General features: G+C 42.1%; 5 protein-coding genes across 5 annotated transcripts; 1 reads left to right on the forward strand and 4 right to left on the reverse strand.

Moving 5' to 3' along the window:
• The first annotated feature begins 3,730 nt into the window (after positions 1-3,730).
• On the forward strand, positions 3,731-4,362 carry LOC116416142 (cuticle protein 16.5-like). The gene has a single exon (XM_031923248.2). The coding sequence runs from the start codon at positions 3,742-3,744 to the stop codon at positions 4,015-4,017; it is 276 nt and encodes a 91-aa protein (XP_031779108.1). The 5' UTR covers positions 3,731-3,741; the 3' UTR covers positions 4,018-4,362.
• A 1,064-nt stretch (positions 4,363-5,426) lies between these two features.
• LOC100678851 (keratin-associated protein 21-1-like) lies at positions 5,427-5,825 on the reverse strand. Its single transcript, XM_008211706.1, has one exon. It carries the CDS (start codon positions 5,823-5,825, stop codon positions 5,427-5,429), a length of 399 nt encoding a protein of 132 aa, XP_008209928.1.
• Positions 5,826-6,322: 497 nt separating this feature from the next.
• On the reverse strand, positions 6,323-6,786 carry LOC116738493 (cuticle protein 38-like). Its single transcript, XM_032596513.1, has one exon. The coding sequence runs from the start codon at positions 6,775-6,777 to the stop codon at positions 6,559-6,561; it is 219 nt and encodes a 72-aa protein (XP_032452404.1). The 5' UTR covers positions 6,778-6,786; the 3' UTR covers positions 6,323-6,558.
• Positions 6,787-7,942: 1,156 nt separating this feature from the next.
• On the reverse strand, positions 7,943-8,424 carry LOC103316648 (cuticle protein 12.5-like). Its single transcript, XM_008211372.3, has one exon. The coding sequence runs from the start codon at positions 8,402-8,404 to the stop codon at positions 8,135-8,137; it is 270 nt and encodes an 89-aa protein (XP_008209594.1). The 5' UTR covers positions 8,405-8,424; the 3' UTR covers positions 7,943-8,134.
• Positions 8,425-9,852: 1,428 nt separating this feature from the next.
• On the reverse strand, positions 9,853-14,927 carry LOC116416193 (shematrin-like protein 2). The gene is made up of 2 exons (XM_031923781.1): positions 14,749-14,927; positions 9,853-10,003 (listed from the first exon to the last, which is right to left on the reverse strand). Exons 1-2 carry the CDS (start codon positions 14,925-14,927, stop codon positions 9,853-9,855), a joined length of 330 nt encoding a protein of 109 aa, XP_031779641.1.
• Positions 14,928-25,041: the final 10,114 nt, after the last annotated feature.

The raw sequence follows: 25,041 nt of genomic DNA on the forward strand, positions 1-25,041 counted from the left end.
TCTTATAACAACGTTTTTCAATTTTTCGTTCACTCCACTTCTCAGTAGTCCATCGAACAAAGCAGAGTTTAACAGTTACACACTTTTCGTACGATATCCACAGCTACGCTACGCAAGAAAAATCGAGTCGAAGTTTAATGCTCCATCGCACCTGAAGTATTCGCTGGCTAATTTTCAACGTCTACGGCTCTCCGTGCACGCCGGGAAAAAAAGAAGGACGATGAAGCCAGCGGAAGCAATTCGCTCGTACGGCTGCGCGCTCGAAGAAGAGACGAATCGCGCAAGCCTCCTTTATTTATCGGTCGAATTTCCCTCGTCTTCTCGGCTCTTTCTCTTTCCGTCTCGCGTATATACTTAACGGCTCGCTCAATTTCCCGGGCGCGTGCATATCCTTCAAAAAGTTGGCCTCGTAAAAAGGAGCCGCGCGGTCCGATCCGCTCGTGCGCGCGAGAGAAGGAGAGAGAGAGAGAGAGAGAGAGAGAGTCTCGCGGGGAAACTTCTCTCTCTCTCTCTCCCTCTTGGGTATCTCCTGCAGCTAGACCAGAGACGACGCGGTGCGAAACGTGAATCGACTGGATACGGCGCGCTTCTCCCCTGCGCGGGCGCGAGAGAGGTTACAGAGTGATTTAAACGACTCGGAATATCAAATTGAAAGAACTCCGCAACTTGGACCATTCATAAGGACAGGCTCGACTTCCTTTTACTTAGTGCCTTTTATCTATCTTCCGTTTTATCTCTCTTCTGTGATCTCTTTTTTCTCCTCTCTCCCTCTTATATTCGCGTCTCTCCGCTGCGAAGCTTCTTTCTCACCCTATGCTGTGTTACTTTTATTGCGCGATATGTTGAACATTAATTTTGATAAGGGTGTTTTGGCCTGCTTTTGTGCACGGCTGTACATGTAGACTACAATGGTGTGTGGGGAAAATTTGTCTAATTTATTTTTGTTGCAAGCAAGTTTGACGTATTGTTGCCGCGTGTGTATGAATAGTAAATGAATGCATGATATAGATCAACATTCGTTCTCTACTTATTCATGTTCGAAAAAGGATGTTTGAAATTTGAATGCTGTTGAATGAAATTTTGGTTCATAATATCGATTAGTTCTCGAATCTTTTGCGCGTCTAATATTGAATGTAGTGAGATCGGGGATAAGGATGAAAATACACAACAGAGCTTACGTTTTGAAATATAGAAGTGTTGTTTATTTCAAAAACACAAAATCAATTTTCCGTGCCACATAGCACTTGTGCGGCTCGCAACCTCGATATCGGAAGACTCAGTCACGCTCACAGGTAAGTGCGGTATCCGTAGCCCAGTCCACGGTTGTAGTATCCGCCGTATCCAGCGCCGTAACCGTAGCCGCTGTAGACCAGAGGAGCAGCGCCGTAGCCGTAGCTGTAACCGCTGCTGTAGCCGAGTGGCGAGCTGATGTATCCCGGCTCGGCGCAGACAAAGGCCACGAGGGCGGCGGCGATGAGGAGCTTGAAGAGCATGTCGAGTTGGTTTGACTATCGACTGTTCGGTATCGACTGACGACGTGAAAGATGAGTCCGACGTCTTTTATACGATTTTAAAAATTTTGAAAAATTACGCGAATCTGACGATGAGAACTGGAAATAACTAGCCACACGAGAAAATTTCAAGCTCTGTACCGAAGGCCAGGACGAGTTTGAGGATACACCAATAATAAGAGAGTTGACTGGACTATTGCGGATGCTCGGCTTAATGAGGCTCTGGGAGTGTCTACATGTAGATAATTTAATAGAGATCTTGGAAAGTTCAGGGTCGGTGAAGGGTTTGCCGCACAGCTTGCGCGAGGCGTATAGCTTGTTTTGCTAGAGGAATTTAATGGATCAACTCGATGCTCGAACTTGGAGAAGCTATCTCAAATCTAACGACGACCATTTATAGCGCGTTAACCGACGTTCGGAGAAGCAAGCAACGAGGCGCTGTTAACATCGATTACAGATTTCATTTTATATTATGGTCTATAAATCTAAGTCAACTGCCTGAAAATTAGTGCTATGTGTAGGTTCTCTGGGAATCTGTTTAGCTTTAAAGAGAAAATACGCCTTAAAAAATAAACTCGAAGCAAATCATAAATTGTTTAAATGATATAATATTAAGAGAGTTATTTTTGTTCTAGAAATTTTGACAAGTAGGTTTGGTAACCTGGTTTGTCAGTCTCGACGGAAAATAAACCAATTTTGCGTGATGCGATTTTGTTGTCTGTACTATTATAAATAATTTGAGCTATATTTGATAATTGAGCACGTTTGGACTGCAAAGTTTAACCTTTTATTATTCATTTCAGAACAGCATCTTCGTCATTATCCCGCATTCATTCGCCTCTATAAATATTTGTATTATTCAAAATATCACACATTATATCAAGATTTAAATTAGTTTGTAACCCAACTACTTTGGGGATCGAAATAGATGTTGTTCATTACAATTCAATGGCTTCTCTATAATACATTTCGAAATTATTAATTTGTTCAAAGATATGATTCAAATGCTTGACTATTACTTTATGTATAAAATACAAAAATTAATGTTCGTTTAATTCCTCGGAACTTAAATTGATCTAGAATGAGAGAGTAAACGCAAGGTGAAGGTAATAAAAATAAGGCGTATTTATAAGAAAATGAATGATGATTTATTTTTCATTGAGTAAATTTTCGCACATCGTCTCCAACAATCTAAACAGTTATTCGATGTTCGACAACGCCATTGACGTTATCCTGCAGACAGATCATGTGCTGATTCACTCGGCGTAGATCAATGAACGGATGCTGAGATAGAGATCATGAAGTTCTAGTAGATGTAGGGAGAAGCAATACGGCTAGCGTAGCCATATCCGTAGTTGTAGCCAATAGCCGGAGCACTGTAAGCGCTGTAAGTCACAGGAGCCCCAGCGATGTATGAGCTTGGGTAGGCGGCCAGGTAGCCGGGCTTGGCAACGGCGGCAGCGAAGGCCAGGACGGCGGCGAAGACGAAGAGTTTGAAGAACATGGTGAGTGAGTATCTGTTGATTCAAGGATCGACTGATGCAGATGGCTGGGCTCCTGGCTCTTTTATACAAGAGGGCGACATCGCGTGCATCTTCTTTTTACGAGAGACTGCATCGATTAAAGTGAAAAAGGGGTTTGTGGAATATTGAGATTTAATATACCCAAGGTCGGCGAGTGCATTTAACAGAACGCTTGAGGGATTACTTGGCTCTGGAATTATTATATTTAATGCATAGGCTCGATATAATATATACGCTGTTGCTATTTTACAGCGCTCGGCATTTTTTTCTATTCAGTTGCACATCTATGAACTGGTTTTGAAAGATGTACAAATAGACAAGAAACCGTTGTAATACGCTGTTTACTCGATCACACGTCCTTAAAAAAACTGTTGATATTTGAAAATTATAAAAACGCATAGCTCTCGTCAATACAAGACGAAAAACGTATACACTCTCTCTCTCTCTCTCTCTCTCTCTCTCTCTCTCTCTCTCTCTCTCTCTATCTCTCTCTCTCTTTCTCACATGTCTCTGTAACTTGATGTATACACATGCAAGCCGTTTTACGGAGCAGTTAATGCTGTCGGCCTTGATACCGGGATGTGCTTTTTTTCGGCGTATTCTTCCGGGTCTTTCATTCATCCGTCCACTCCCTCGCACGTATAAAAGACCAGAGCTACTTTGTAGCGGCATCAGTCGATCTTTGAATCAACAGATACTCACTCACCATGATCTGCAAACTCTTCGTCTTCGCCGCTGTCCTGGCCTTCGCCGCCGCCTCAGCCAAGCCCGGCTTCCTCGCCGCCGCTCCGATCGCTGCCACCTACGCCGCCCCGGCTTTGGCCTACAGCGCCCCAGCTCTGGCCTACAGCGCCCCAGCTCTGGCTTACAACGCCCCAGCCATCGGCTACAGTGCCGCCCCAGCCTTCGGTTACGGAATCGGTCTCCGCAGCTTCGGCTATGGATACCCATCGTACGGCTACGCTCGCAGCTTCCACTACTAGATGACGCACATGGTACTTTGAAGATGATATAAAAAACACCTGTACATATTCGTCCAGCTCAAAATTCGCAATAAGAAGAGGATTTACAATAAAAGAATCCGGATTCAGTCTTTATTCTTACCGTTTTCTCCGATGGCTTGTCGAGTTGCTGTTCCGTACCTGATATACTCTGTCTGGAAGAACGAATAGGCAGAGGATCTCCATAATGTTAGTCATAGCCTGCCAGTGTTATCATCGGCAAGTCCACGCAACAATTTGACAATGAAATTCGAGAGAACGTCGATTTTATCAATATGACATGCAGAGTTTTTTTCTGTGAATAAATACTAATACATCTCACCACAATCAATTTTCTTTTCATTTTCTTCGACATTCCAATCCTATTTCATGCGTGAAATTTAAAAACAAAAGTCTCCAACAGGAAAAAGGTTACATGATAGTTACATGATGTTAAAATTAATCAAAAATTGATTAAAAAATCAGTAATATGCTTATAAAACTTTTTCTATGAAATTTAAACCAAATCCCCTCATTCATGCCATTACTAATGTACTTTTAAACAATATCCTGGAGTTAGAGCTCATTTGGGCCATTTGTTCCTTTGGAATCTTACGGTCAGTGAATTATGGACTCCCTACTATACGTAGGTATTATAGAGGTATATAGAAGGTCTAAACCCATCAAAATAAAGGTAATTATGTCTAAGAAGAGTAAAAAAAGGGAATCAAGCTGTACAGCTGTTATATACAGTTTATACACTTCAAGTTTTATCCGGATCTTAATAATTTTTCTTCTAGTTTTACTTAGACTCATAGAAATATTGCCCTGCACAAAAACTATTTCAAAAATGGATTATATGGTTAGATTATTGATAGCTCAGAGTTGTATCTAAGGCCGCAGCATTTATCAATGTTGGCATTAGGATCTGCGGGTAAAATTTAGCAACATAAAATACATTTTTCGAGAGTATATAAACAAGTAAAGACTTAGTTGCAATTATAGCATGAGCAATTTAAGTAGTGAGTACAATTAGTTTTGCACTGAGCGTATCTTCTAATAATGACGGAATTTGAAAAATATTCATGCTTCATTTATTGACACTACCCAAAGACAAGAGAGAGTTGTAACGTTTAAATCGTACGGGTCACCAGTACTATTCTATTCTAGTTTTATTCGAGGATCTTTTCCTCCTCGTATTTGCATGAAAGACTAGCTATACTTAAGAATAAGATGTATGATGTTTGAATAACATTGAACACAAGGATTATAAAAAAATATTCAAATTTATTTCTTTAAAAACGTTTACATCTTTTCTCGACAGTTGAGAACTGTTACACCTACTTCTTATTTACATTTGATGTAGGAAGATAGACTTTATACGTTTTACAATATCAGAACATCAAAATCTTCTAATATCCGTGAGCATAGCCAAGACCGCTGTATCCACCAGCGTAGCCAAGACCGCTGTAGCCGATAGCAGCGGTGCGAGCAATTCCAGAGTATCCCAGACCAGCGCCGTATCCGCCGTAGCCGGCACCGTAAGCCAGGGCGGGAGCAGCATAGCCATAGCCGGCGCTGTAGCCGAGTCCACTCCTGAGGCCGATACCAGCACCGTAGCCGTAGCCGAGTCCGCTCCTGAGACCGATGCCAGTGCCGTAGCCGTAGCCGCCGCCGTAGGCCAGAACTGGTGCAGCAGCGATGGGAGCTGCAATCGGAGCAGCGATGGCGGCACCGCCGAGATATCCAGGTTTAGGACTGGCTGAAGCGAAAGCCACAAGGGCGGAGATAACCAGGAGTTTGCCGAACATGGTGCTGGTGAGCTGGTGTGGGAACTGTGGATTGATAGAGAGTTCGAAGATCGACTGATACCAATGCAGTCCTGCGGTCACTTTTTATACTGGAGATTGGGTGGGCTGTGGCATTGCACGAAAAAGTTGTTCGCGCTTGAAAAGGATTGCCGTTCAAAGAGGCGCTTATTTTTGAAGGTCGATATAAGCAATTCACTTCTTTATTCCGTTCTAAAACGTGAGTTACACCGTTCACATTACATTTATGTCAATTGCTTTCTTGTAATTATTATTCATTCAAATATCTATTTACTTTTTAGTTTTAGTTACTAATCAATGTATGATCAATCATATTTCATATATTTTTAAAAATAAGTTCTGAGAGCCAACATTTTAAAAATCTAGAAAAATCAGTTCTGAAGTAATACTAAAAACAAATTAGTTACTAATACAGCTATTTCTATAGAGGAATTAGGAAGTAGGTTATGGAAATAATCATAATAACAAAATGGTTTTTGTAAAAAAGTAGAGATCTTTATTATACGTGAAAAATCAATTGGTTAAAATGACGTCCTTAGTTGTTGTTTTAAATCGTAGTCCACGTTGATACAGCGAACATACTTAGTCAAAACGGTCATTCGACATTGACTCAAACGACGAGGTAGTATAAATGCGGATTGTCTAGTTGGTGGTTCACGCTCCATGTTTCTTCGACGTTGGTAGAAATAGTCAATAATTTTGTAGTGACTACTTATTAGTAGAAAGCTGGGGCATAACCGTATCCCAAATCGTAGCTTCGGAAGCCGTATCCATAGCCGTAAGCCGGGGCACTGTAGGCCAGCGCTGGGCTGCTGTAGGCCAAAGCCGGGGCGGCGTAGGTGGTGGCGATCGGAGCGGCGGCGAGGAAGCCGGGCTTGGCTGAGGCAGCGGCAAAGGCCAGGACGACGGCGAAGACGAAAAGTTTGAAGAACATGGTGAATGAGTATCTGTTGATTCGAAGATCGACTGATGCTGCTGCAAAGTAGCTTCGCCCTTTTATACTGGTGAGGGAGTGAATAAATGCGGAAACGAAACGTGTCCAACCACATCCCGCTTCGAAGGTCGTTTTCAAAACAAAGGAATCTATATCATGTACTCAAGAATGACGGATGTTTAAAGATTCTCGTTATGTTGGTATAAGAGAATTTTCTTTACGATCATCTATTTTTAATAGCTTAGATTAACGTTACGATCAACACGGGTACGTATGGCCGCGATCGCCGTACTTATGGCTTGTGGGTATAGTCCTAATCTCTATTAGGCAACATTTACAAATTTAAGTATAGTATAGTAGGCTAGGTATACGTATCTGTAATTAGTCTCGAAATCTTTACGAAATAATAGGTGTAAAAATTCTCATTTACGGGAAAAACGTAGAAATGCAGTAGCGCTGCTTAAAGACTGTGAAAAATCACTAAAATCTGTGTAACTATATAAGTGATTTTTAATGTACTTATAGGAGATGATTTCGTTTTTTGAAATTTGTATAATTCGTACCCAGCCAGACATTTTTAATAAACCTATACTTGAATTAAAGCTCTTCTCTTGATTTAATTTTCAGTGGTCCATAATTAATAATTTCGAATATGTTTATTCGATACAGCTATGCTTGTCGAAAATGTCTATTATGTTGCTGTTTTTTTCAATGAGAATATAATCTTCCGAATAATAATTTAAAACAATGATCCACAATGTGATGGACTTTTACTTGTATATTTCTTGAAGATTTGCATTGTACAAGGATTGCTATAAATTTATGGTAACTTTTATCTCGAAAATTTCTCAGTGTATCATTGTAATATAAAATTGATCATTCTCAAGTCGATACAATGTATTATACAACTTATTTGATATAAAATATTCGAATAGTTGGTGTTTTTAGCTCGAATAGAATTAATCGATTGGTGTTCTGATTTTATTTATGTTATTCAACAATGAGAGAATTTTACAAATTACTGCTTTGAATAACTGCTGACATCAAGTTTTGATAATTACTATGATAGCATTATCCTTGAATTTCTCATTTATTAAATAATAAGATAATTGTTAAAAATGAAGGTATAAGGGTAATATATCAATAAAAGGAATAAGACAAAATATTTGATATTAGAAAAGTTGTTTTATTTTATTAAAACGCTTTCTGCATCACAGTGTATGATAACATATACGTCGTTCAATCCACAGTCTATGGTTCTTGAAAAACTGTTGATCATCGGGCCGCCTTTGGAGATTTTTTGTAAGCTTCATACGGAATATATGTACACATGTAGGTATCATTTTTTAGCAACTGTTTAGTAGAAGCCGCGAGCATAACCGTATGGGTATCCAAATCCGTAGCTACGGCCAAGTCCGTATCCGTAACCGTAAGCTGGTGCGCTGTAGCCGAAAGCTGGGGCGCTGTAGCCAATAGCTGGGGCGCTGTAGCCAATAGCTGGAGCGCTGTAAGCCAGAGCCGGAGCGGCGTAGGTGGCGGCGATTGGAGCACTGGCGAGGAAGCCAGGCTTGGCCGAGGCGGCGGCGAAAGCCAGGATGGCAGCGAAGACGAAGAGTTTGCAGATCATGGTGAGTGAGTATCTGTGGATTCGAAGATCGACTGATGCCTTACCGAGAGCTGATAGATCTTATATACCCACATGTTCGAAAAAATAGCAGAGATCCGTGACGACAACCATTTTTTTCAAGGTCGTCTGCAGAATTCCGCATGCGATTCCGTGTTGTGCGACTGCAAGGTTGCCTTGCGTTGGAAACTTTTAAGAAGAAATGTTTCACATTGCTCTTGTGTACCTTTCTCTTTTTGCAGGTGAAGCACTTAAGTTCAACGTACTTTCTGCCAATGCCTTTTTTTAACACGACGAATATGCAGGAGATAGTGTGTGTGTGTGTGTGTGTGTGTGCGTGTGTATATATATATACAGAATGCATGCATTGTTCAAGATCATTGTACCGCCCAGAATTTTTTAACGTCATTACTGCGCCATCAGATGCACTTATGAACAGTTTCATATTATACCATATTGTATGTTATAAATACGTCAAAATTATTCTTTTTTAACCATTCTTTGCATGTTTACATTGCATGAATATTGCTCACATTATGATTTTGAGAAGATTGATTAGGCATAATACATGTGAAACATGGAATACGACTTTAATTGTAGTTTGTCCTTTCTATATAGCTAAGAGGATTCTGAAAACACTTGTTTTGAACACAATAACGCATGTGTATTTACCATAGTGTTGCTGTGAAAGGTACGTAGAAGCACCCATTTAATGTATCTGGACTAGTTTATAAATCTTGTTCAAAGTAAAGATCGATAGCCCATGTTTATTAAACATTCTCCATTATACAGTATCGTTTAGTGTTGACTCAATCTTTGTTGACGTCAGGGAAATACAACATTTAATACATGAGATCACATTTAAATAATTATTATTGAAAATAAAGTGCTTACAGCTAAATGCTTGAGGTATTTTAGACGTCTCTTAACTTGTACTTTTTACTTTTATTCATATTTCTGACAAAATCATTAATTTATATAAATATTCTACTCTGTGGTTTGAAAATGTGTTCTTTAAAAAAATTTTAGTTTATTTTAAAATTTGCTAAGAGCTAAAGGTAAAGGTAGTAGGTAAATAGTAAACATAAGAGTTATACAAAAATATTGTTTTTATTGTGCAAAATATTGTTACATTACGAATCATTCATAACCAGTGCCTGACACTTCTAGCTGATGTCTCATAATAGAAGGATCTTTACAAAAATCGTTGATATTACTAGAAAACCATTGATAGAAGTAATGATATATTTCAGCAATTTGCCTCTACTCAATAGTCATCATCACTGACTAGTATCTCGAAGCTATGATGTTCTTTCAGACAATGTTACAACTAAATCGGCTTATTCATCTTGACTGATGCAAACAAGATTACAGTAACTTCTTATGTACATTGTACATACAAAGAAAGTTTTACAATCTTAGAATGAAAAGGAGCTTTTTCGACTGTACGTCTAATATCCGTGAGCATAGCCAAGACCGCCGTAGCCACCAGCATATCCAAGACCGCTGTATCCGCCAGCGTAGCCAAGACCGCTGTAGCCGATGGCAGCAGTGCGGGCGATTCCAGAGTATCCCAGACCAGCACCGTAGCCACCGTAGCCGGCACTGTAAGCCAGAGCAGGGGCAGCAGCAGCGTAGCCCAGTCCAGCGCCGTAGCCGGCGCTGTAGCCAAGTCCGCTCCTAAGACCGATGCCAGCACCGTAGCCGTAGCCGCCGCCATAGGCCAGGGCTGGTGCAGCGGCAATGGTGGCAATGGGAGCCGCTGCGATGGGAGCAGCGATAGCAGCACCGCCGAGGTATCCTGGCTTAGGACCGGCCGAAGCGAAAGCCACGAGGGCGGAGATAACCAGGAGTTTGCCGTACATGGTGCAAGTGGTGCTGGTGAGCTGATGTGGATACTTTGGAGTGTTCGAAGATCGACTGATGCTGATGCAGCGCTGCGAAGAGTTTTTATACTCGAGATCGAGAGAACCGATGACATCGCGCGAAAAAGTTGTTTACGCTTGGAAAAGGACTAATGTTGTAATATACATTTTGTTTTCGAAGGTCGATGAGTAAATTCTCTTGTTTACTGCCCTCTGCGAACTGACCAAATATCTCAATGAATCTGGACCTTTCTCTTTTCTGACCCCACGTGTGTTGTAACAGTTGTTGATAATCGAAGATGTATGGTCATTCTGCAAGAGAGATTCATCACGTGCGTGCAGTATTACTCAACCCCACTTCTTTTACTAAATGCGATTTTGAACTAAATTTTAAGTTTAAATACACACACAATGCGTGGATCGAGTAACTTTAAATGATTCAATTGTTTTTATGCGTGCAAACTAATCTTATTCCAATGAAACGTTAAGAAGATTATCCTTTACAAACATTTAGAATAATATCCGACTATTGAAATTAAATATTGCAAGTGCCGCTCATAATTTATATTTGGTTATGTACATTTTAAATCAAAAGCATCCATTTCTAAAAGAGAGATTGCAATAGTATCTAATTGAAGCTCTTACAGAAGCAATTCAGACTGTTATCAAAAAATTTCATTGGTGGGTACAGTGGAAATAGGGAGCAACTTCGGAGAGTTTAACAACAAAATTAACGCGTACTAAGCCAATTTCTAGTTTTTCAAATAATAAATAAATACATTTGGTTTTAAAATTTTATCGCTTTATTGCAATAATTCATCTTTGATTATTTCCAAGGAGAACTCAAAATCAGAAGCCGAATAATAAGTTTCAAAAAATGACATTATTCTTGATATAAGGAGTTTCTGTTTCTATATTCTATTCGTACTATTATAGTCATCGAATATTTGCTTATGATAATTGTAAGGCAGATTTTAATTCTTCAATTTTATTACTTGAAGTTCTTGGACCATTATATAGGAAAATGTCCTGTATAGGGCGAAGGGATAGGCACTTGTCATACATTTAGAATCTTTGTAAGATTAAGTAGTGCAGAATTCATGTCTTCTTGCAGAACATCTAGACAATCTGTCTGTAAAAGTGTTTGATCCTAAAAGTGCGACCCCCAGTTCCAAAAATTCTGTCATTCCTCTCTGTACCCGCATTCCAACCAAACTCCTGCACCTATCGGCGTAGGGAACCTTGAAAGTACCTGCGTGCTATCTGTCTTGCTAGCCAGAGACTATTCAAAAGCCGAAAAGTTAAAGCGATGGAGAAAAGGCTAGTCTAAAACTATTCTCTTTTACAGCAATACGCCACCCGTTTAGGGGATGGATTATCAGCACACCTATACTGTGAAATAATTCATTTGATACTCAAATCTAATGAACGAGTTTTTCTATTATGAAAGTTCATGTCAGAGAAATGAATTCAATTTACATTATAAAGCAGGGTCAAGCAATTGTAGTATGGATATAATATTATCTAAATCAAAAATGCTTTTTGCTAATTCCATTTTCTAAAGAAATCTGTTTATCGTGCTCCATCAACTATCACTTTGAATAAAAAATGAATCTGAGATACTTATAAACACTAGAGCGAATGGGGTTAAATAAAATTAAGACATATTTATAAAAAAGTAAGATTCTTTATTTCATATAAAGGTCTATGCGGTGTTATGTACTACAACTCAATAAACCGAGCAGTGTCGTGTTAAGATCTTTCCCACCAACTGCCAATTCATTGAACAATAGTGGTAACTGGAAAATGCGTGTATATACACAGTCAAGTGAAGAACTAGATAGTCCAAGAGTCGGCTGTTTAGTAGTAGCCGAGACCGCTGTATCCACCAGCGTAACCAAGACCGCTGTAGCCGATAGCGCTTCTGTAGCCGAGACCAGCACCGTATCCGTAGCTAGCACCGTAAGCCAGAGCGGGAGCAGCAGCGTAGCCGTAGCCGGCGCTGTAGCCGAGTCCACTCCTGAGGCCGATACCAGCACCGTAGCCGTAGCCGGCGCTGTAGCCGAGTCCGCTCCTGAGACCGATGCCAGCGCCATAGCCATAGCTGCCGCCGTAGGACAGAGCTGGTGCAGCAGCGATGGTGGCGATGGGAGCAGCAATGGGAGCTGCAATCGGAGCAGCGATGGCGGCACCGCCGAGGTAGCCAGGTTTAGGACTGGCTGAAGCGAAAGCCACAAGGGCGGAGATAACCAGGAGTTTGCCGAACATGGTGCTTGTTGTGGGTTGAGAGGACTTCGGACTGTTCGAAGATCGACTGATACTGACACCGAGTCCGCAACGCTTTTTATACGTGAAGCGAAAGGAAGAACGCTCTTGGAGAATAATATTGTAAACGTTATTTTCGTATAAGGTTGTCAACCTTAACGATGCTTTAATGCAATCTTTTGCGGCTTCGTGCCTCATCTGAAGGTCGATGCTCATTCAAATTGAACGTATTACCGGCCGTAATGAGATTATCGAACCATGCACGCACAATCGACTGCCACGCCTTTCTCTTTTTTTTCGGGTGTGTGCAGTGCGGTAACGGTATAAGGAAGTGTCTGACCTTGAACGATTTCAGCCGTGCAATACAAGAGCAGTTCACAAAAGGCGTATGTTATTGGATTCGTTGCAATTTTTTTAGATGCCTTTGTTTACATCGGCGTATATTAATCACGTGGATGAATTTTTTTTGCACTAAAACTCGAGTTTATGATGATTTGAAAAAATTACATTATAAAAATAATACTGCTTCAAATGGTTATTGAACTTTCCCCTTTAATTAACATAGAACGCTGTATAAAAATAGAAACTTTAAAAAAATTCTAACGTTGATCAGAAGATTGTCGTTTGAATTTTGTATAGGTATATTCGTAATAGCAATCGAATTCTGGTAGAAAGTCTCCGAGATGCAAATGGACGTCTTGCGGATTTTGTCAAACCTTATCTGATAATCATCGTAAGTGCTTTTCCCTTATGTTCAGTTTGGAAGAAGTCGGCCATGGGCTTTTTATGTAAAGTTGTTTGAAATACAGGAACTATGCTATTCCTCAATTGTTCCTGCATTAATTTCATGTACTTTCAGAAGGTCACACGTGCAGCTCATCAGAAAAAAAATTTCGTCACGCGCAGTATAAAAGACTTCGGAAGCTCGAAAACTGCTTCAGTCGATCTCCGAATCTACAGATACTAACCATGTTCTTCAAACTCTTCGTCTTCGCCGTTGTCCTGGTGGCATTCGTCTGCGCCAACCCAGAGCCACAACCAGGTTACGCTGCTGGTCTCGGCTACGGTGCCCGTAGCTTTGGATACGGCGGTTATGGAGCTCGCACCATCGGCTACGGTGGATACGCCGGCGGATATGGCGGATATGGCCGTGGCTATGGATTCGCGGGACGCAGCTTCTACGGTTAACCAGTGACAACTGTACTAAAAGAAGAAACTGCTTGACTCGAAGAAATGAACCATCAACATTGCGTCATATCTTTATCTCTTTAGATGAGAAATACACCCATGATCGCAATATTTAATTTGTTTTTATGCAAATAAAAAGCAGTTTTTTTTTAAATTTATTGTATTTAATAATTATTTTTCCTATTTCTTCTTTATCAATATTATAATTAAATTTATATCAAGATTTTCAATAATTTGAACATCGTTTGAATAATTTAAAATTTCTAAATTTTATTGTTGACATTCATATCATTATTTGATAGAATATTTAGTCACCCGTAGTGGCTCGAATCACGTATTGATCCGATATTGCTTAATATTTCACTGGTTGTTAAATAACCAATAAAAGTAATATTAAAATTGCGTTTGGCAACAATATTTATATTATTAGCACATCATTTTTAATAATGTTGATACTAAAAAATGTCACAATGAAATGCTTTATACCAAAGTTCAAAGGCTTACACCTTGATAGATCAGATCATTGTACTATACAAAACGTTATGGTTTCTGTTTCGAAAAATAATGTCTTGCGTTAATGCATTTATTTTATTTGAATGAAAAAGAACATTAACATTAATAACTACAACTAAAATAACTAAAACCTTATTGATTCATAGTGGAATATACTTATATCCAACTCAGTACAATCAATCAAACATATTGATCAAGTTACATATTTTTTTGCAGTAAAATATTCTATTTTTCAATAAAATCAATATACAAAGAGTTTGAAATAGAAGTGAGAATTTTTATGTATTCTTATGGACTATCGGGGAGGGTTTGCAAATAAAATTGTGAAATAACATGATTCATTACTGTGTAAAAAAATATAATTTATTCATGGCATTGTGAACTCGTTTACAAAAGAAAAAGTCCTAAGTATGCAAAGTCGTAGGTTTCCAGATGTGACGGAATTTTTCAGGCCAAATTATTCGTTAAGATTTTCAGTCGATTTAACCGTAGAATCCAAATCCACGGCCGTATCCGCCGTATCCGCCATATCCGCCGGCGTATCCTCCGTAGCCGATGGTGCGAGCTCCATAACCGCCGTATCCAAAGCTACGGGCACCGTAGCCGAGACCAGCAGCGTAACCTGGTTGTGGCTCTGGGTTGGCGCAGACGAATGACACCAGGACAACGGCGAAGACGAAGAGTTTGAAGAACATGGTTAGTATCTGTAGATTCGGAGATCGACTGATGCAGCTTTCGAGCATCCGAAGTCTTTTATACTGCACGTGAAGAACAATTTTTTTCAAACCCTCACGTGTGACCTTGTGAGCACTGATGTATACAATTGTAGTATCTTACAAAGTAAGACACTTCCCGTATTATGTCAGTAACCCCCTTAAGTGGATTCGAGGGAACTAACCAGTTCAGATTCAAACTCATCTGATACGCATTTAAAATAACTCTTCACGATAAGGTTACACGAAGTAATACAAGTATTTGATCTATAAATAAACAAATTATTATCACTAACACTAAGGTATTTAAAAAAATTTTAGTAACGATCATAGTTGAAATTCTATGATGAAAGCTTCTACTTTAAAATTAACTGAATAACAAGATTTCTTAACAAGAAGTACCTACACTTGCGGATATGCAACCGGTTTCCTGAACAAAAGCGAATATCCTTTCTGGTCACTTATCAGGATGTAGGAAGGGAATTACCCACTGATACTGTTAGTGTTTATGTTTACATGATAGCCTAAAAGGTCATACGTGCAAGTTTGCGAAAAAAATTGTTCGTCACGTGCAGTATAAAATCCGGTGGAAGCTCGAAAGCTGCATCAGTCGATCTCCAAATCAACAGATACTAATTCACCATGTTCTTCAAAATCTTTGTCTTCGCTGTTGTCCTGGTGGCGTTAGCCTACGCTAGCCCAGTACCAGAACCAGGCTACGCTGCCGCTGGTCTTGGTTACGGCGCACGCAGCTTCGGCTACGGAGGATTCGGAGCTCGCACCATCGGCTTCGGCGCATACAACGGTGGATACGCTGGATACGGTGTATACGGCCGTGGATTTGGCTTCTACGGTTAGATCGACTAGATCTTCGAAAAATATCTGGATTTGATAATTCCATTGAGATCTGGAATTATGCGCCGTCGCATACGTGTTTTGTAAACATGACTATCCTAGAATAAACGAACTATATATTTTTGCACAAATTTGCACTGTCTAATTCTTACGTCTACCCTTTTTTCCTATATTCTCCAATATTTATTCAGATTCCAGATCAAGCTTGGAATCATTGAGTTTCTTTATTTTTGGATGCTACAAGTATATGTTTTACATACGCTTGTTAAAATATAAACGCACCGTTAAGCCGCATCGAGGCTGGGAGCAATCTTCTCAATACTGTATTAATGACTCCGTCTCGTTAACGCCACACTGCGCCTACCAAGACGGGACAAGATACGTATACAATATTTACGAGTTCGCATTTGAAAATCATTCTTCGAGAGCAGAATATAGAACACTGCATTGCAATCGATGACCTCATTGCATAGAAGATCACTGTATCTCTGATGTAAGCGTTTCCTTATAACTGTCTTTATATTGATCTTATTGACATGTTATAGACAAGATAATTGACGTTTTACAACTTTTTTATGTAAGTTCTTGCCAAGTGAAAAGTGCTTGACATTCGTTAAATCGGGTGGGCGAGAGAGAATAAGTACTGTGCCTGAAACCTTTATTCTTTTTTTAAAATTCGCAATTAAACTTTCTTCTCAAGTATGACCGTCAATAGAGGCAGCTGATTAAAATCGGAATTCCATAGAGTGTCGTAGTTCATTCGCAAGATTCGCCTCCTTATCCCTGCCATATTCCATGGGTTTGCAAAGTTTCATCGAAACTCCTTGTCGACATTGATCGTCCGGGAGTTAAGTGTCGGGGTCTGGTGCAAACTCGTCATTCAGTTTCGCTAATTAAATTTCTTTCGTTCGGCTTTATCGAGTGAACAGCTGCTCTCTTGTTCCCCTTCAAGCCTTTCGGACAAAATTTTTCTCCACTTTTCCCTTCAAATCGAGTCAATTACATCGAATTTCAATAATTCAAAAATAATACTTATTCAAATACCACTACCTCGCATCATCATGCATGACTCGGTATCGGCGTTCCTAGCAAGTCGTAAAATCAATCGAAAGCCGGAGCAACGACGGCAGAGTGAAAAAGTCCCGAGCAGAACGGGGGACAAACCGACATTAAAAGAAAAGCGCGACAAAAAAGAGGAGGCCGTCCGAGCAACAAGATAAAAGGACGAAAAGCAGCAGCGCGGCAGCGGCAAGATGAACGAGGCAGAGGAGAAAAAAGGGCTCGCGGGCAAAATAGCCTCGGAAGAGGGAGTATTTGTATTGGAAGGGTGAAATCGAGCCCGGCATTCCTGCCGCCGACACGCGAATGCGCGCAAGAGAGAGAGAGAGAGAGAGAGAGAGAGAGAGAGAGAGAGAGAGAGAGAGAGAGAAGGCAGAAGCGAGACTGATGTTCCTTTCACCTCTCAGCGCGGCTGCCTCGAGTTGCAAAGAGGCTGTCGTGACCTCGGGGTGGCTTGGTATCCGGAATGGATTACGGAATCAGATCGAATCCAGATAGAAGCGACGACTAGGGGGAGACCACGGCTAGGAAAAGTCAGAGGTCCCGAGACTCGACGCGCGACGCGCGTTTACATATATTCGAGACGGCGGCGACACCTCATCATTCTGATCCTCGTCTTCTTACAGCTTTCTTTTTTTCTCTTTTTGGCCCCCTTTTTCGGCGGTGCGGTGCGGTGTGGCAGCGGCGGCAGCTTTCCTCGACACGAGACAGGTCGCGCGTAAAAAATTCAAAGATGAGATCAATCCGGGAGACCGTGACTGCCACTTGGTCGTTATATATTTTATGCCTCCGCACAAATCGTCGCTCTCGAGGACAAGACACCGCAGAGTCTCGGGGAGAGGATGATGTAGCGATGGAGCATCCGACGCCGAGTCTATGTTCTCGGTGTATAGCCGAGGACTGAATGCCATCTTCGGATATATATTTGCGGGCATCGGCGCGGGTAAGAGGACGCGACGACGGATGGATATCTGCGCTGCGGAGGTGTGCTGAATGAATGAACGAACGAGCGATGAGGGAACATCGATGCGCTCTACGCGATCACTGCGGGTAAGGGCTGTCCTCTGTATTATCGGGCATCCACGATGTGTACTAGGAGACACGCTGATATTTTCGATCCTAAACGAACGAATGAATTTCTAATTGGACTAGTTCATGGTATTTTACCTTACTTACTGATAAACACAAATGTAGTCAACTCAGTTATAACACAAACAGTCCAAGTAGCGCAGACCCAGTGCTACAGCTGTGTGCATGTAAGTCTACGAAACATTTCAGTAATCTAGCGAGCTCATATAAAGCATAAACAATTAGAAGTAATATCACCGCACCCTAATCCTCTATGTTTTCCACTTAGTGAAAGGGCAGCTGATAATGCGCCAAAGAGAACAAGAATAGCAAGGCAAAGCGGTTGCGCCACGAGCAGAGAAGACAAGGCGAGCCGGTCACGGATTAAAACTTTGATACTCTTGCAAAGTTGTCTGCGAAGAGAGCGAGACAGGAGGCCAACAGTCGACAAGAGTGAGCGAGTGAGGTGACAAGAGGCCAAGGGCCGCAGAGAGAGATCACGAAAGGATTATATTGAAACGAGAGATAGAGAGGGAGAGAGAGAGACTGGATTTTCGTGTGCGACGGATTGAAACATGTCGCGCATTCGAAATAATTACGCGGGCTGGAAGTCTGGTCTGATCCGCTTTCGTGCTCTCGTCGGTTCTCGTTATTATTGTCATCGTCGCGGAGTGAAAACCGCAGAGACGAACGAGCAGCTGCTAGATAAGGCATGGCGGTGAATTATCGACGACGAACTCGAGGGAAATCTATTATCATTGATGTAAAGCTCCTGTTCACCCACCAGTTCGAGGGGTTTCGCATACTTCATTTTTTGCTGCTTTACCTGTTTTCGAACGTTTACGAATATTTATTTTTAATATCGAATCGTTTCTCTTTCAAATGCTCGATCGAAAGCTATTGGCTCTCTGGCGATATGAGAAAATCGAAACTTCAAAGCATTTAGAAAATGCGGACATTTGAAAGTGAATAAGGTAGTGGCTTTATATTGCATTTTTTTAATATATTATGGCGGATATTTTTTCGCAGCTTCCTTTGAATTTCAATAAAGTTTTAATGAGTTTTTCTGAAGTTAAAATCTGAACAAGAGCGAATTGAACAAAAAAATTGAATTCTCTCTTCATTTTACACAGCCTTAAGATAACATCTTGAGATATATGATATAAAACTTTTGTAAAATTTTTATAGCGAAGAATCTAGGCCAATAAAGGAGTGATTCGCGAGCGAAGACGTTAATAATAAACTTCAGCTATCATTGCTCTTTGATATTTCCAATGTATAGCGTATTCTGTTCTTCAATATTCAATTGCAATATGCTTAGTTGTCATTACACGAAGCCTGATAAAGTATTCCTAATTGAATCCATCAAAGTTATAACTAAATCTACAAGCGAGTTTCGCAAGTTTGATTTTTCGTCTTTTTTCTTCCACTCCGTAATGGGGCTGAAAATATAACGCCAATCCAAAGTTTTCCACGCTTTCTATAACGATAATTGTGCTATAGAAACTTTGCCGACTAATTGTCCAGCCTGTAATAGTAGCCTTTCTGTGCAATAAATACATCGTTTATATTCTCTCGCTTGCTACATTATTCTGCAGCGCAATGTATCGATTGTCGCGTTCGCAAGCATCCTATACCCAAGCAGAAAAATCCATTCCGCCAAGTTCCAGCTGTCACAAGAAACCCATCCATAAATGCTCCGATAAGTCGAGAATAAAAAGGACAGCGCCATCGGACACCAGACTGTAAACTTCCCAGCCGCATCGAATCGATACAGCATCTCCCTGTCCTTCTTCACCCGTTGAATTAGTGTCCCGCATATATACCTCTGTACAAAAGGAGCATCGCCTTCCCAAAGGAATCTCATTTTTCGAGCCCCGCAGCGGAGTATACACAGCCCATAACAGCTCTCAAACCTCGACGTCGCAGGCACTTTACTCGAGTGGCTCCCGGTAACCTTCGCGTCCTTTGTCCGGCGCTTCTCGCCTCGACACTGAAAAGGGGGAGCTCGCGGTGAACGTAAAAAGTCGCGCGCGGCGATATCAAGGATCGAGAGGCTACTAATGCCGGAGATTATCGCGGGAAAGTGGCGTTTCCACATATAGGCTATTAGAGCGCGACGTCGTTCTCTCTCTCTCTCTTTCTCTCTCTCTCTCTCTCTCTCTCTCTCTCTCTCTCTCTCTCTCTCTCTCTCTCTCTCTCTCTTTCGCTCTCGAAAGTCGAGCGGTGAGTTTTCCGAAAGAACGCGCCGCATCTCTCTCTTTCATGTGGCAGCGGCGATATTGGCTTACACCTACACACACATGCACGTTCGGGGCTGCGGGTGCGAACAGCCGAGAGCCGCACGTACCGCACGCGCGCAATCGACAGCCCGCGCGAGAACTGCGGCCGAAAGTGTGCCGTGGGGAAAAACCAAAAAGTGACCCGGCAAAGCCCGGAATCTGCAAAAAAACACGAGAGAACGAGCGCGAGCTTGTCTTTGTTCTCGGGATGTGCCTTTTTTTTTGCTCGAACCAAAAAGAGAGAAAGAGAGGAAATGGTAGGTGCACGCGTTCGCTCCATCTGTCTGGTGGAATTCCGGGCGAGCCGCGCGCTGTTTTAATTAAATTTTTGAACTATTGTTATTTAAAATTTGTCCGATCGATCGGAATGTTCTCACGCCGGGAATCAGTTTATCTTGCGGGGAAATTCGTTTGGTTTCGCGATTTCCGCCCTTTTTCTCGAGTAAGACTCGCGTTTTCGTTTTAATTCGGCTTCTAAGTAAACGTGATTATCAGCGTTAATTAATGTTAAAATCGAAGGCACGTATTATTGTCATGCTACAATAGAATCCAATCACGGCATTCGTTCGTAACCGGTATTGTTGGGAACCAATCAACGATTTTTATATTTTACAACTCATTTACATGATCAAATTCAAACAAATCGGCCACATTAATATATAATGTAGCCTACGCAATTATAACTGCAAATCACTCGAGAAACCGTTGAAACAAAATTCGACACCGTGGAATAACTTGTCAACGGCAAATTGAACCAATCCAATAACTTATCCACCGAATTTCCGAGAGTAAAAAATCAGTACCCGGAATGAAATCCGAACTTCCTCGAGAACGTGCATCGAAACTTTCTTCGCCGCGCGCGTATAGCGCGGAATCCGCGAACCCAACTGAAGAAACTACGGTGTAGCCCATAAAGATTTGGGTATAGCGACTCTTGGCTAAAAAGGGAAAAGCTCGGCTCTTCCATTTCGATCGCGCGAGCTCATGCGCACTGCTAGGGGAAAAGTCGCTCGCAGACGGATCCGGATGATCCGTGGAGCTCGAATTCCGCGACGAGAGGCGCGACCGAATATGGTTGCGAAGCCCGGATCCGATATTCCAAAGAGAGGGAACTGGTAATGATTGCCAATCGCAGGCGAGCTGTGTACTTACGGCGCGCGAGAGATCGTGTAAAAAAGAGAGCGCCAGGAATCGAAAGACGCGAAGGCAAAAGGGGAGGCGTGGAAGGTCAAAAGAAAGGGAGTCGCTGCGCAAACGGGAAGCAATTTGAGGTTTTTTTTGCCGCCGCAGATGTTTCTCGTGGAACTTGTATATTTAATGTAATTGGAAATGTTGAATGTTCTTCGTTGCTTGAGAGGGGAAATACCAGCTGCGGGATTAAGTTAACAATGCGAGCAATGTTGGTTGTGCGCTTTACTTTTGAGCGTTTACAAGCTCCATTCTATACTGGAATGTTTACGTTTCGTTGGTATACCTGTAGATGAACAATGAAGGGCTTTGTTGCGATGGAAAAGAAAAAAGAGCAAAAAATGCGAATGGCCTGAGTGAAACGAAAGAGCAGAAGAGGCTGAACGAGATGGTTCGATGTTCGACTTCCATACGATGGGTCCCACGAGTCCAAAAACCAATCTCGCCACTTGCCGGTCGGAACAGTTCTTTTTGCTTTATACTTTAATCTGTTTTCAGTTTTTTTTATCGATTCCCTCAATTTTTCAACACAAAATACAAAAGCAGTCATGGAAGAGAGTAAATCTGACTACGTTGAAGTCGATATAAAGTTATTCAAGCTCACCTTCCAAAATATTCCTTCAAAAACGACGCTAGTCAGCAGTTACAGAGTAAACAACAACATACAAGCGCTCCCCCAGATCATAGATACACTGCACCTACATCTACACTTCCGCCTGGCTTCTGTCTTATTTGCTTAAATATAAGCGTAGAATCTCTCGAAAACAAATCCAGACGCGCAAACCACCGCTGCGTAGCAGCATCCGCTTTTGTTTACGTATGCGGTGTGTGTAATGCTCCCGCGACCGGTCTGCGCATGTATGCAGGTATATTCAGCCGCGTGAGCGCGGCTAGAAGTAATTACGGCGTAATTCGCTCGGGTCCGAATGAAAATGAGAAAGAAGTGGAGTTATACACCTTTTGTAGGGGTTTCGCCCCTGTGGACCGTAGCCACGAAGCGAGAGCTAAAGGATAGGAGGTGAGAGAAAAGAACGGTCAATTTGCTGAGGGTCGAAAAATTATATGCTCGAGAGACTCGCTGGATATTCTCCGTGAGTGTGTGTATATGATGGAAAGCAAAGGCGCGACGTTATTCAGTAAAGATAAGTACTTATAGTGCGAATCGCACGTCGACAGGAACGATGAAGACCGCTAAGACATACGCGTTAGCTGTGCTGGGATTTTGAGGCAGCGGTATGGTTGAGGAGTTTGGATGTTTGGATGGGGCAAATATAGACAGTGCGGCCATGCATACGCATATATAGGTGAAAACGTCATCGCGGGACTGCGTGTGCTGTTATCCCGAAAGTTGTGACGGCTGGTCGTTCTCGCGACATTACTGGATGACGTATTAGTTTATTCAGATTGTTTGCGCTGTAAGTGTGTGCGTGAGGATATTAAAAATTTTTGTTCTATGTGACTTTAGTGAATGTCTGACCAAACACGGATATCTTCACTTCTGGATAGCTGAAATTAGACGCGTGTACAGTTAGATACTCGAAGACGGATCAAAGAGAGATACCGTGAACGTCATCAGAGGCTATAAGAGAAGGAAGCAAGAGTAAGAGAGAGAAAGAATTGTTCTCTCGTTTCTTCTTTAACATAGGTAAATTTGGTATCCAGATGCTCTAACGCAATCGGATTTTACTTAGTTTCGCCAGCCACGATTAGCAGTAGTCTACCTCTGACGGACTTTGTCTCCCGATTTTCACTCAAAGCACGAGTTCCTTCATTCGCGAGAGCTCTCCAGTCGTACGAATGACTTTCCCTCAAAGTACTCGAGAAGGCCAAGTGCAAGAAAACTGGACCTGTGATCTCCACTCATTACAGTCATGCTCGTCGTCCTTCGCGATCCCGAACCACTTATTATACCACGACACAGTCGCACTCGTCTTTGTTTCCACGAATTTCAAGCTTTCACTTTTCAGCGATCCTCGGTATTTTTGCGAATCGTACGCGACTGCTCGAAAACACACAACCAATACTTCCAACAAACAACTTGATTTCCAATTAGCCTCCCTATACATCTCGTAATTGACGAACAATCGCAAGTCGAGCTTTTAATATCTTCTTTTTTTGGAGGCCCAACAGATTTGCAAAAAGCAACAAAAAAAACACAGCAGCGTTACACAAGGCCGGCAACCGAGCAATATACAATTACCCCGAAATTAATTCAACGCTCGCGAAATACGCGCTCTCTCGCGTTTTAATAAAGCCTCTCTCGATGCCCCCCTCGAAAAGAATATCAATATCGCGCGACGGAACACACAGCCACACATACGCGCGGATGCGCCGAGCGGTAATGAAACGCCAAAGAACCAAGCGCACGTCCCGGTAAAATGCGATAAGCACAACAACTGCGAGGCCGGCGAATGGAACGGGCAGGAGGGTATGAAAAAAGCTCACGCACGGGGAGAGAATGCGGCGCGAGGTTGAAATCCCCGAGAAATTTAAAAAGGCGTAGGGCGACAGCCAAAGAGAGAGAGGCTTTAACGTTATGCGAGAAAGAGGCAGAGAGGAAGGAAAGACCATATCAGAGGAATGTCTCGAGCGGCACTCGCTCTATGAAAATAAGAAAGGAGCCGTAGGAATTGAGAGAGGGAGAGAGGAAGGAAAGAGCCGAGCGGTATGTAGAATATATAGAATATAAGGTTGGGGGAGAGGGAGACGATGAGCGAAAAGGGAGTGAGAAGCGAACCATCCGAGAGTAAGAGTAAGAGAGAGAGAGAGAGAGAGAGAGAGAGAGAGAGAGAGAGAGAGAGAGAGAGCTGCTGGTGGAGAGGCACAGCGACTCGCATTCCAAGCAGACCCGCTGAGCCGGGTTCATTATTTTCTCGTTATAAGTTTCTACAACTCGGGCTTGTTGTCGTAACGTTGTTAACGCGGACGCGCCGCGAATTGTTAAACGCGAGAAAGGGAGAGAGAGAGAGAGAGAGAGAGCGCGTGGGGGGTGGCGCTGGCTAAGCGCGCTGTCACGTGCGGCTGCTGCTACTGCCCCTCTCGCGCTTCTTTTTAGCGGCGGACTCTGCTTTTGTTTTACGCTGCCGCCGCCGCTGTTGGCTTGCCTTTCTTTTTTTCCCCGCTGCTTCCGTAGTCCCGCCGCGGATTTTCGTAACGAACGAGCGGCTCGCGCAACTAGTTGCAATGCCGAGCCCGGGAATGAGAAAGGAGAGGGTGTGCACCGAGTGAACCCCCTGATTCACGAGGTCTCCGCGGGTTTTGTTATTGTATCGTTGTTCGGGAAATTTTTTACGCGGATTATTACTGCAGCTTCTAGTTTTTACTCGATTTTTCGCTGCCGTGGTTTGGAGAACGAGAATATTGTAACGATGTTGTAGGTAATCGTCAGCATTCAACCGAGTTATAAAACGCGTAATGTACACGCTGAATTATTTATCAGATTTATGCAATGCGACGTTGTACAGACTGCGGTCGCTCCACTTTCTCAACGTTTCATTCAGAATTATTCTCGTCTGCTTTTTCAATTTCGCGTCTCGCCGTTTTGAAAACCTCCTTGTTATGCTCTTGTCACTGTGAATCGTAAGTGACGCCTTTTAATCTAAGCCGCGAACCCGTGCAAAAATACCTTGACTTAACGTGACGCG

This window comes from Nasonia vitripennis, chromosome 2 (assembly GCF_009193385.2).
Source record: "Nasonia vitripennis strain AsymCx chromosome 2, Nvit_psr_1.1, whole genome shotgun sequence".
Taxonomy (NCBI): domain Eukaryota; kingdom Metazoa; phylum Arthropoda; class Insecta; order Hymenoptera; family Pteromalidae; genus Nasonia; species Nasonia vitripennis.